Raw genomic sequence first — 13,495 nt, forward strand, 5'->3', positions numbered from 1 at the left:
TTAATATTACAGAGTTTTCAGCATTTTTTTTGTTTAATTCTGTCTGTACACAGTATTATAGATTTATCAAAGGGAGATCACTCAAACAATCTTCTGATTGGTTGGAAAACATGTAAGGGTTTTGTAAAAGTAGGTTTACGCCTTATGCTAGATAGATTTAGACATAATATATGTGATACTTTTTTGATTGGGGAAAAATCTGAGACCTGATCAATGAACACAAGATACATGTAAAAGAACTATTCGACTTGAAACGAGCGATATAAGGGTTTTGTAGAAGTAAGTTTACGCCTTATGCTAAATAGATTTAGACATAATATATGTGATACTCTTTTGATTGGGGAAAAATCTGAGACTTGATCAGAGAACACAAGATAGATGTAAAAGAACTATTCGAATTGAAACGAGCGATAACCATTTTAAACAATTGTTATTACGAATTATGTCTCGATGAACAACATTACCGATGGCCAGCACAGTGGAAAAGGGGGTCGCCATACGAACTCGTTCAAACCTATGACTCGTTTTGTTACAACTTTTTCGTGTGCAGGGTTATGCCTCGTTACAAATTTTCTTGGATATTTAACTTGGTCTAGTGACAAACTCTCACGGATCGGCGACTTGAATGAGTCTGTCGGAACGGTAAATTAAGGTGAAAATATTGAATGTCTACGTCTAAATTGTTTCGTAATATTATCAAGAAAACGGCAAAAGGGGAATGGTGCCTATGACAGCTACCAATTTACCTCTTCGTTGTGCAACAGATAAAGTATCCGTCACCTACTATTTGGTATAAACCGTACCAAATAAAATCAAGCTATGTAGTTATCGCCAACAATGAATGCTACTAGTCCACCAGCAAAGTCAGCCAACATGAAGGTAAAGAATCACTGGAAATATTAAACATATCTAAAGATTAAGTAATAGATGTAACGATGTAGAAAGCAAAAGTAAACATTTCTATAGTGTTGCGAAATATTTGTAGAAAATATCTAAAGCACAGTAATGTCAACATTGTGCAGTATGTAATCAAACGTCAGAAAATAAAGAAGAAATGAAATCAGATGATAGGGGAGTACGCCATTTATCAAGATATTGAATTTGGATATATCAATGAGTGTACACAGGAAAACTTTCACACATCCAGTGATAACACTGTTACTGTTTTACAATCTCGTGATGTAAACGGAACAGTCGCTACACCCGATCCATACGTCCCAACACGTATCCACATCCAACGTTGTAAGATACAAAACTCCATGTGTTTTGTCCAGCAAACATGAAGATTATGTTCCGTCTTTTGGGATGATATACACCTGGTTGTTCCGGTAGTCTGGGACAAATAGTACGGCGTACTTATCACAGGACATCTTTCAAAGCCACCTGTTCCCAATTTGTTGGTTATTTTCTAACTCTCCTTTCCATGATCCAGTTTTCCTTTCAAGATCATCATTGAATATTATTTCCTGCGTAGCAAACTTGTCGGAGACAGATACTGCCAGACCTCCTAAAGTCAGACATTTTATAAAACATTCATTGGATTCGCACTCAAATTGTCTCATTCTCTCGCCAAACAGATTAAACACCAGTTCCAATGGCGTCCTTGTACTAACAAACACCTCGCCGTTGCTGTTGATGCTGACGTCCTACGGTGTATTTGGACTAGTGTCGGAAAATGTTGTCACATGTCTGTTGAGTAGTGATAGTTTATAAGTATATGTCTGTTGGTCCAGCCATGGCGATCTCGTACGGATAAATGTCGATGACCATACCTTCCTCGATGGACAGAGTTAGACCCTTGATACCCAAGCGTGGTTATCGTTGATGGGACGAACATTATATACTTGATTTGTTATGGAAACTTGTAAACGTACAGATACTTTGAATGTGTTTACTGTTGATGTCACTACTTAAACATTGATCATCAGTACAAGGTTTACATATATTCTTTCCTCACAAAAGTTGTCGTTACCTCTAGGAATGTCGATATCATTCTTGGACAAGTTAGTCTTCGCTGTATCTTTCAATTCACACATAGACAACAGCGTTTGATCACAACGTGAAATAAATTGGCTTCACAGTTAAAATTTTAACGATAATCCGTACTAAAGATGATAGCTCTTTAGGCTTCAAATCTTGTTTAACTTATTTTGATATAGTGTCTCATATTTCGAATATGGTTTGCAAGGAATAATTGATATCGAAAATGAACACATTCAATAAAATGTATATTTAACCAGATAGCAATTGTGTTTAAGTAAGATTACGAGTTATAAGGATTATTCTTTCCGAAGTGAAATTTTGCACTGTCCTTTTTTGTATACTTAAGCTATGTCAATGGGTTTTTTTCTGTAGTTGTGTTCAGGGATACTACATCCATTAAGTTCTACTTTTAATTCGACTTTGATAAAAAAAAAAAAAAAAGAAGAGTTAAATTATATATCTCAGGTGATTATAATGAGATATTTAAGTAACAAGATGCTTAACTGGTTAAAACGTGATACTTTAACGCGTATAATAACGAGGTGGTAATAAGGGCGTGTTTTTGGGACTGAAGGTATTAATTGTTTATCGTGTTATATAGCGACTGGTCACTACACTATTACAACCCAGAGTTGTCTTGTCGCCATGCGACGATAATGTCCTAAATCCGATATAGTGTCCGTGTCAAAATAGTGAGTTTATTTATTTGCTATCGGTTATACAATGTGATTTGGATGGGTCTTTTCGAGTCGTTTGGCAGTACTAAATCTCTCCTGCTCGGCCGTTAGGACGGGATGTTTTGTTAGTTCGGATTTGCAACATAGTCAAATTCGCTGAAACATTAGAGCATTTTACCAAAGCCTATGTTCCACTCTTGAAAGCGTATGTGCATAATCGTGTTTCATCCTACACTTCCAATATCCAATAGTACTGAAAAACAACAATCTTCTTTGGGTATCTAAACCGGTATTTCTAATGATGTCTTATTTCGTATCTTTTTAGAGTTCCCATTTAGTCCGTTGATGGTGACGCTGTGTTATATTTTGTTAAATTTAATGTTAACACAGCATGTAGAATATGTAGCCTTATCAGACAGGTGGTTTTTTAAATGTTTTCAAATGGTGTGCTATCTAATAATTCAATCTTGCTTGTAACAAGCATTTGCATTGGCTTAAAAAAATATGTTATCAACCCATAACGTAAAAAATGACGTCGCCGTTTGTAACGTCGCTTTTGATTGGATGATACAGCAGCGCAATAATTTCTAAGAGAAAAGGGACTCAAGATACCATACTTATGGGTCATTATAGTCATAGTGGATGGCATATGGTGTCAGATATATAGTCCAATGTTAATACTACAATGCATCTGTAGTCATCCTTACAAAGTTAACAATACAAGTGTTCTATTTGTTTCTAAATCAACCAATAATTACACTGACCAAGAATCATACAATCTTACAAAGTTAATAATACAAGTGTTCTATTTGTTTCTAAATCAACCAAATATTACACAAACCAAGAATCATACAATCTTACAAAGTTAATAATACAAGTGTTCTATTTGTTTCTAAATCAACCAACAATTACACTGACCAAGAATCATACAATCTTACAAAGTTTAGAATACAAGTGTTCTATTTGTTTCTGAATCAACCAAATATTACACAGACCAAGAACCATACAATCTTACAAAGTAAAGGTTACAAGTGTTCTATTTGTTGATATATCAACCAAATATTACACAGACCAAGAATCATACAATGTAGTCATCCTTACAAAGTTAACAATACAAGGGTTCTATTTGTTTCTAAATCAACCAATAATTACACTGACCAAGAATCATGCAATCTTACAAAGTTAATAATACAAGTGTTCTATTTGTTTCTAAATCAACCAACAATTACACTGACCAAGAATCATACAATCTTACAAAGTTAGGAATACAAGTGTTGTATTTGTTTCTAAATCAACCAAATATTACACGGACCAAGAATCATACAATCTTACAAAGTTTAGAATACAAGTGTTCTATTTGTTTCTGAATCAACCAAATATTACACAGACCAAGAATCATACAATCTTACAAAGTTAAGAATACAAGTGTTCTATTTGTTTCTAAATCAACCAAATAGTACACAGACCAAGAATCATTAATCCTTACAAAGTTAGAAATACAAGTGTTCTATTTGTTTATATATCAACCAAATATTACACTGACCAAGAATCATACAATCTTACAAAGTTAAGAATACAAGTGTTCTATTTGTTTCTAAATTAACCAAATATTACACAGACCATGAATCATACAATCTTACAAAGTTAAGAATACAAGTGTTCTATTTGTTTCTAAATCAACCAAATATTACACAGACCAAGAATCATACAATCTTACAAAGTAAAGGTTACAAGTGTTATATTTGTTAATATATCAACCAAATATTACACAGACCAAGAATCATACAATCTTACAAAGTTAGGAATACAAGTGTTCTTTTTGTTTCTTAATCAACCAAATATTACACAGACCAAGAATCATACAATCTTACAAAGTTAAGAATACAAGTGTTCTATTTGTTTCCAAATCAACCAAATATTACACAGACCAAAAATCATACAATCTTACAAAGTTAGGAATACAAGTGTTGTATTTGTTTCCAAATCAACCAAATATTACACAGACCAAGCATCATACAATCTTACAAAGTTAAGAATACAAGTTTTCTATTTGTTTCTAAATCAACCAAATATTACACTGACCAAGAATAATACTATCTTACAAAGTTAAGAATACAGGTGTTCTATTTGTTTCTGAATCAACCAAATATTACACAGACCAAGAATCATACAATCTTACAAAGTTAAGAATACAAGTGTTCTATTTGTTTCTAAATCAACCAAATATTACACTGACCAAGAATAATACAATCTTACAAAGTTAAGAATACAGGTGTTCTATTTGTTTCTGAATCAACCAAATATTACACAGACCAAGAATCATACAATCTTACAAAGTTAGGAATACAAGTGTTGTATTTGTTTCTAAATCAACCAAATATTACACAGACCAAGAATCATACAATCACACACAGGTAGTAAGTTTATTAAAAATATATATATATATATATATATATATAATATATATATTATCAGCCGGATCTAAATCAGCAGGATATTACAACGACTAAGAAAATACAAGTGTTCTTTTGGCTCTAAACCAACCGGATATTACATAGACCAAGACTTGTACAGTCCTTACAAAGTTGTAATACAAGTGTTCTGTTGGTCTCGAAGTCACCCGGATATTACACAGATCATAAAATCACACAAAGTTAGTTGTTAGATTATTGAAACACACAGTATATAAAATAAATTGTTCATCAATGAAAACAATTTCCAGAGACGTACAAACATCCGTAACAATTTTATGTTGGGTTTGGTTTGTTCGTATTTTACGTCCTATTAACAGCTATGGTGATTGGAGGACGTGCCAGGTTTCGTTGGTGGAGGAACCAGTTCCCGAAACCTGGCGACTGCCCCACGTAGGTCTCAAACCCTCGACCCAGTGGTGGAGGGCTAGTGGTAGCAGATCTAGAATGACAGATGCATCAACCACTTGGCCATTGTAAGTAAGTTATATCGTCTGAAAACATCATTTTGATACTAATGGATGATAGTAATATTTGTTTTTTTAAGAAACACGACACATGAATGACATAAAACTGTAGCCGTTTTAAAGTCTCATGACATGAACGGTGCCGTCCCCACACCCGACCCATACGTCCCCACACGTGTCCACACCCACCGCTGTCGGGCCTTCCACGCCGTGTTTCTCTTCCAGAAGGCAAGCAGCCAACATACCATTTCCTGACAGAACATACACCTGGTTGTTGTTGAAGTCAGGTACGAACAGTCTGTCATGCCTGTCACGTGACATCTTACACAGATGCATCTTCTCAACATTTTTGCCGTTTTCGAGGTCACCTGCCCATTTATTGCTTATCTTTCCATCATTGGTTTGAAAGAGTATTTCCTCTGAATGAAACTTTTTCGAGACGGATACTGCCAAACCGCCTGCCGACAAACATGCTACATCCCATCCTTTGGTTCCAGACGGAAACTGTTTGATGATGTTTCCTGAATAATCAAGCACCACTATTGTTGGTGCCCCGGTACTTACAAACACCTCGCCGCTCTCGTTGATGCTAATGTCACGTGGTGTGTGTGGACTGATATCTGCAAATTCGGTTACACATCTGGTGTGCAAAGTCAGCTTATATAACGATGTCCATTTTCCGTATCTCGTTATAAGTATATCTGTTGATCCTAACATGGCAATCCGGTACGGTGATAATGTCAGATCTACTGTTTCAATGACTAATCCCTCACTATTGACCAGTGCTAGGCCTTCGAAGTCACATATTGATAACCAGGCGTGTCTGTCGTCGGTCGGGCATATAGAAAACACTTGATTTCGTTGTTTAAGTACTGTAAAAGTACAGAGGCAATGAACATGTTTGCTGTTGATGTCTATTTTCTGATACTGGATATCGGTATGTAGCGTGCCAATCGTCTTCCTAAACAGGAAGTTGTCGACGCTCCCTGGGAGAAAGGTCGGCGTCTTTCGCGGTAAAACTTCACCAACATCATACTTGGTCAAGCCGACCGCCAGAGTATGCTGCATTTCAACAACAGATTCATTCGATGTGGCCGTCAATCCTGTTCTTAGCAATCCTTTTAATTCTTGAACATTTTCCTCGGATCGTTGACAATCCGTCTTGAGACACATTGACTCTTCTTTCTGCAAGAACGATAACCCATACAATACTGCATCCGCAAGATAATCCACTTCAGCCTTGACCTTAGCCCTTTGTGAGTTCACCGCTTTGCCCACTGTATCAATGGCATCCTCAAAGTCTTTGTTAAAACGTTGTCTGTTCGATATCTTATCCTCGAATTGTTCGATTTTAGTAGCAATAGCTTTCATGTGTTCCTTCAATTTCTGCTTTTGGGTGGTAAACTCTTCATCAAAATGTCTCCAGTCGTGTTCTCTGTGTTCCTGGGAAAGACACATGGAACACATGATTATGTCACAGTCTGAGCAGTACAGATCACGCCGTTTACCTGGGTGAAGTTTACATACCTCTGCTACAGGTGTGTTGCTCTGACATTTGGCGTCCCCTATCGATATAATGACGTGGTTTCTAATATTCTTCACAAGTTGATGCGCCTCCTTACACCGGTCACACAAAGTCTCCCGACAGTCGTTACAGTACCATCTTACCCTAAAGTCGCTGTCACAAAGAGAACACGTGTAAATAACAGCTTCTTGCGCACGCAGTACGGATCTATTGCTGGCCATGCTTGTTTTATAAAATAAACAAAATTGTAAGCTTGGGTTTATCTCACTGAGACAATTTTACCCAGAATTCCAACTTCCTTCTTGCTTAGTCATCTTATTGTGGTGCACGTAGATTTTGTTTGCTTCCCATTGAAATGTCGAGTGGATAATACTTAAGTCTCGGTCCTGTACTTATAACGACGTATGTTGATGCATTTTGATCTGTATTGTTATACATATAACAGCTAGTTATATCAAATCACATACATGTATCCGACATAAGAAAAATGTTGACAAAAACAAGCAAACCTGATGCAACCAGCACACACGTCACAAAGAGGCACACATATAAATAATAACACCCTATAATTCTTCTCCGCAACAGCTCAGTATAGTTCTCCTCATTCTGCCCCAGGATGCCAACACACTATATTTCTCCTCGCTCTTCCCCTAGTGGGCTAACACCCTATATTTCTCCCCACTCTGCCCCCAGTGTGCTAGCACCCTATATTTCTTCTCCTTCTGCCCCCAGGAGGCTAACACCCTATATTTCTCCTCCCTCTGTCCCCAGGGGGGCAACACCTTATATTTCTCCTCGCTCTTCCCCCGGTGGGCTAACACCCTATATTTCTCCCCACTCTGTCCCCAGTGGGCTAAAACCTTATATTCCTCCTTCCTCTGCCCCCAGGGGGGCAACACCCTATACCCCCCCCCCCCCCCCCCCCCCCCCGGGGGGGGGGGGGNATATTTCTCCTACCGCGGCGCCATCCTTCTGCTCACACGGGGCAACATCCTCTGTTTAAGTTAAATCGATTTAGGCAATGAGTCTCCAAAATGAATTATATTAAAATCCCTTTACTTTTATTCAAGAAGTATGATTTTATAGATTTAATATGCTTCCACTTTTGTGCCCCTCCTCTACGCCGCAAGAAAGACAACACCCCTTTCTATACCATACTGAATTTCCTTGGCCAAAACATCCTCCACGCCAAATTATGTTGAAATATACCCATACTCTAGTATTAGGAGCTCCCGTGGCCTAAGAATATTTCAGATGAATCTAAGTTTAAAACCTTTTAACCATACTCAATGAGAAGTGTGTTTAATTTTTAAAGATTCATATTTATTTCTCCTACTAAAGGCCCCTCCCCTCTACCTCAAGAAAGGTCATGTTCTTTATTTATACAAAATTACATTCCTTAAGCCAAAACATATCCCATACCAGATTATTCTACCATACCCTCCGTTTATATAGCCTAGAGTCTCTTTGGCCCAATAGTACTAAAGACCAATTTCTAAATGTTAAAAACACTTTCATTATCATCAAAAAAAGTTGTGTTTTTTTTTTTTAAAGTTTTACCTTTATTTCACCTATTTGACCCCGCATCTCTCCCCAAAGGAGTCATATCCTTCATTCTTATGATTCAATTTTGAGTGTCCTTACCTTAGCCTTGTTAAGCTTTTTATAAAACTTGTCAAAATCCATTCATCTAATTCCTTGGTCAAATGTTCTGGCAGATGAGCTAAACTCCAGTTGTTTATCTGTTGCCAATTACGCATATTGTAGTGTATGCTTTTGTATTTGGCTGATTTAGATAATCTGAAATAAGTGTTCACTGTCCTAGCTCGTTTTTAAAAATGCCTATATTATATGGTAGTCATTTGATACCAGTAGTAAAATGTAAATGACGGTTTGATGAGATTATGATTAGAATAAAAATCTTTTGAAATTTTATTTTTATCTATTAATTGTACGAGTTGCTTCCCTTCTAAGGTCAGAGTTCATATTATCATGTGACTCCCATGTTTGGCTGTAATATTGGACAAAATGGAGGACGGGTTGAAGATAGCGAGTGCTAGTCTGCGGCGAATGTTTTACTTGTTGACGCCAAATGAATCATCATTCAAAGACGTGAAAGAGGTCCCCAGATATGTGGATGAGGTAAAGGATGTTTATTGTTTTGGTGCCTTCGTGTAGATTGGCCGGACTGCGCAAAATAGTTTCACTATTTTGACACTGAACGGGTAACATGAAGGAAAAAAGTGAAAATATGCGCTTTCTCTAGGCATAGAAAAACTTATCTTGACTCTCCAGCAATTCTGATGTAAACATTTCATACTTAGCCACTTCGTTTTTTGTTTCTTAAGTTTTGCATACGAAGTCTTTAGCCTGTATTTAATAATTTTACGGTTGTATAACAGGTGCTGTGGTTACTTATGTAACAAGTCGAATCAGCATGAAAAGCCATCAAATAGGAATGGGCTACTGCTACACCCAGTTAACCTATGGTACACTGACATAAGTCTGAGTGAAATACATTGTCAAGTTGTCTAAAATTGGATACATATTTTCAAGTTTGCTTCATTCATAATCCGGTAACTTTCTTGTAAATAGTAAATTTATACAAACTTTGCTTGTTGAAAAATAATACTATAAAAAATAGTATTCTATAATCACTCAATATGTATTTATTGAAATTGAGCAGGTATTCCTCATTTTATCTTTATTTTGGAAAAATAGAGTATTTTTGTTAGGGGGATCAGCCTACTATCGAATGAAAAATAAAGACAAAAATTCACTATTAACAAAATGAAAAAGATAATTTCCTAAATGCATCTTGAGTAAACAAATATGTGAGTTTTGCAGGCATTAGATAACTAAAATAAATATTATAACAAATTGCGAGCTAAATCAGGTTTTTAATCCTCAATAAATAAAGTTAATTATTATTATTTTAATTATTATTAGAGGGTTTGTTCAGATACTGTTATGTATTATGTTACTTGTTACATAATCTATCTTTCTTACTGTAGATTTGACAGAGATATAAATGTCTGACATATCATACCGGTAACATACTGACACAGTTTTAGACAACAGAAAGTCAATATAGGTTTTTGAATAAACCTGAAGAGCCCTGTGAAGGGTAAAAGCAGCTGGTTTTTAAGTCTGTCGTTAATCTGATTTTTTCTATATATACATATAAAAGGAAACAAACTTGAGGGAGCTATTCAAAGTCTGGCTATCTTGCCAAAGGAAAAATCAAAATGTGTATTTATTCTGGATACTTTCTAAATTTTATAAATCAGTTTTTGACATAAACACCCCTCGGCTGGTGTATGAAAGTCAGCACTTTATTGTGACCTTTGAACTGATGAAACAAAAAACGAATTATTAAATGCTGACCAAATTATTGAATGATAACCAAACAAAATTATTGTTACTGGGGTATTTTGTAATTGGAACTCACAAACTCAACATGAAGCATGGGATTTGTCATTTTCAGACGGCATTTATATTGACTATGAATGCCAACTGAAAGCAGTACAATGCTTAAATAATTGAAGCAACCCTGACATATAATTAGTATCTTGACATGCACTATCTCTCTGTTTATGTGTAAATAGTTTGTTTATATATTAACTTGATATCTGATAAATGTTGACACACACTGTCACAGTACATGTAGTGTGTTTGTGGTGGGCTAATTTATAGTTTTCTGACTGGCACTGGTGACACAGAATTCAAGTTTTTATCTTAGATTATTTATAAATATTTGTCAGCTTCCTTCTTAAGCCTGTTGAATGGATCCTATCTATTCTCATTTAAAAATAGGGCCTTGTATTCACATTTTTTTTCAAAATATGTTCCCAACACCTAGCAACTAGTGACTTGATAATATATCTGTCTACAGTACCAAATGACCTTATTGGTTATTTTACATTTATCCAATAGCAGATGATTAACTTCCATGAAATATTAATTCAATTTTGAATGTCTGTTTCTAGCTGATATCTCTGTCTGTCTGGGCGAATTATTTTGATCTGTTGTCATTAATAAGTATTTAATACTTCGTGTATAATGCCCTGATCTATACTAGCCCAATAAGAAGACAATGAAATTGAGAAACACTGAATACCTCATTAGCTAACTATAAATGGATGATGAGCCCCCTGATAAAGTTCAGGGCCTGTATTCATTAAACCTCTCTCATGCTTAAGCATGGATTCTGTGCTCAACTAATTTTCTTGCAACTCGTAAATAATTATAACTGATGTTTGTGATATTGATTTTGATAAAATGTCCTCTCCCTTTCAGGCACTTCCTGCATTCATAGTCCTGGCACTGATCGAAATCCCAATACTCTACCTTCAGGGGAGGCCACTCCCCAGGTTTAATGATACTTTTAGTTCTTTGGCTGCAGGAGTAGTCTCACAATTTCACAAGTAGGTAATATTGTGTGGATGTCATAGTAATCTGCTTGAGTTAAAGATACATGTGTTTGCTTCACAACTATAAACATTCACCCTTTGAGCTCCACACTGCAAGAATGTTAGGTAATTAAATAAATTGTCTGTGCCATTTTATCAAAGGGTCAAAAAACAACCAAACTAAAATGTTTATTTTAAAAATGCACCTTAATTTACAAATAATTTGCTTATAAGCCAACAAGATAAACCTTTAAAATGGTTTGTTTCCTGTCCAGGTCATTTTAAAATGACACCTACTCATTTTCATTTTGGGTTTTTTCATTTCATTTTATTTTTTGCTGAAAAACACCAAATATCAGTGTTTTTGTATTGAAATATGACATTTCTAGAAATAAAAAAAAATATCCCTATACTGAATTTATTATAACAACTGACAGAATAAGAGAACAAAATTTTGTCTACAAATTTTCAAACATTTCTTCCAGTAGATAAAGAGCAGCTATACTCATGGCAATAAATCATAAATGTTCAAATCTGTTTTCTTGAAAAGATATAATGATATTATTTTTATCTGATATGTCAAAACATTTAAACAAGTGTACAGTTTTAATTGAATTACTCCTAATAATTCATTCAGAAACATATAAGAACTCTTCAGATATTTACAGACATATTACAGAAAACCCTTTTTATAACGCCCCTAGGTTGACCAACTTGTCAGTGTGGTTCAGTGTCACTTTTTCTTCTTTCCCTTAAATTCTCTATAAATGTGTCCCTCTAGTATGTCACCAAATCTCTTTATAATCCAACTTTTATCTAAAAACCTGGTGGCAGCATTACAAGGTTTACTGTATGCATACATGAAATGAAAACTGTTCAACATACACAATTTCCCCTATTCCAGTTTGCTGTTCCGTGGTGTAGAAATAGCCACCTACATTTGGGTGTACGATCGATGGAACATTGTGTCGCTACCCTGGGACAGCCCTTGGACTTGGCTTTTTGGACTGATAGGTGTAGAATTTGGATACTACTGGGTACATCGGACAGGACACGGTAAGATGTTTTGCTACTATTGCAGGGTATTGTTTAACTCATTCACACTTGAAGTTTCATAATGAACTGTTCCAACCTTTGAATTGGAAGGGTTCAAATGTGTCTTCAGGGTTGAATGAGTTAAAGGAGCTGGTACCAGAAAGAAAAGGACAATTATTAGAAAGAGTCTGTGAGTATAGACCTGGGTTAACAGCATCCTTCACTCCACACACTATTCTATTCATCAATCACACTAGTTCCTGTAGGAACTTTCCCTATGTGGGTATTTCCCCACAAGATTCATATTTGTTAAGTTCAAATTCTCCAATGAAGTAATATGTATTAACTCTATTATGGCTTTTCCCTTGGGAACTGTCTACAGTTATTAGTATTGCCTTGAGAGGAATTTTGCACTCACCTGATAGCCCAAGCACTATTCTTTTTAGGACAATTACATTATCAGACAAAATCTACTTCAGGAAAGGGCCATTTTAAATTGAATAATATCTCAACTTGTAGGCACTGTTTTTAGCTCACCTGACACGTCGTCCATCCGTCCGTCGTCCATCTGTCCGTCCGGCGTCCGGCGTCAATATTTTACTTTAAACGACTTCTTCTTAATAACCGAAAGGCCTAGGGTGTCAATATTTGGCCAGAAGCAAACTTGGATGAAGGGCTACAAAGTTTGTTAAAATCAATGACCTTCACCTATTTTCAAGGTCACAGGGGTCAAATATGTCAAAAACTTTAAACATCTTCTTCTCAATAACCAAAATGCCCAGGGAGATGATATTTGGCCAGTAGCATGCTTGGGTGAAGGGCTACCAAGTTTGTTCAAATGAATGACCTTCAATTATATTCAAGGTCACAGGGGTCAATTGTATTAAAAAACCTTTAAACAACTTCTTCTGAATAACCAAAATGC

At 35.8% G+C, this 13,495-nt stretch overlaps 2 protein-coding genes across 2 annotated transcripts in view; one reads left to right on the plus strand and one right to left on the minus strand.

Annotated features, from left to right (window-relative positions):
* Positions 1-5,140: 5,140 nt before the first annotated feature.
* LOC110442626 lies at positions 5,141-7,417 on the minus strand. The gene has a single exon (XM_021486312.1). The coding sequence runs from the start codon at positions 7,342-7,344 to the stop codon at positions 5,716-5,718; it is 1,629 nt and encodes a 542-aa protein (XP_021341987.1). The 5' UTR covers positions 7,345-7,417; the 3' UTR covers positions 5,141-5,715.
* A 1,717-nt stretch (positions 7,418-9,134) lies between these two features.
* LOC110442646 (alkylglycerol monooxygenase-like) overlaps positions 9,135-13,495 on the plus strand; it is a 14,905-nt gene continuing 10,544 nt past the window's right edge. Inside the window, exons 1-3 of the mRNA XM_021486340.1 lie at positions 9,135-9,265; positions 11,423-11,550; positions 12,440-12,591. Coding sequence (XP_021342015.1) covers positions 9,152-9,265; positions 11,423-11,550; positions 12,440-12,591 — 394 coding nt within the window. The 5' untranslated portion in view covers positions 9,135-9,151. The remainder of the gene's footprint in view (positions 9,266-11,422; positions 11,551-12,439; positions 12,592-13,495) is intronic.

This window comes from Mizuhopecten yessoensis, unplaced genomic scaffold, assembly GCF_002113885.1.
Source record: "Mizuhopecten yessoensis strain PY_sf001 unplaced genomic scaffold, ASM211388v2 scaffold716285, whole genome shotgun sequence".
Lineage (NCBI taxonomy): Eukaryota > Metazoa > Mollusca > Bivalvia > Pectinida > Pectinidae > Mizuhopecten > Mizuhopecten yessoensis.

Bases quoted from the DNA above. Each gene is read 5' to 3' on its own strand.
- LOC110442626 (XM_021486312.1), bottom strand. From the start codon at position 7,344: ATGGCCAGCAATAGATCCGTACTGCGTGCGCAAGAAGCTGTTATTTAC.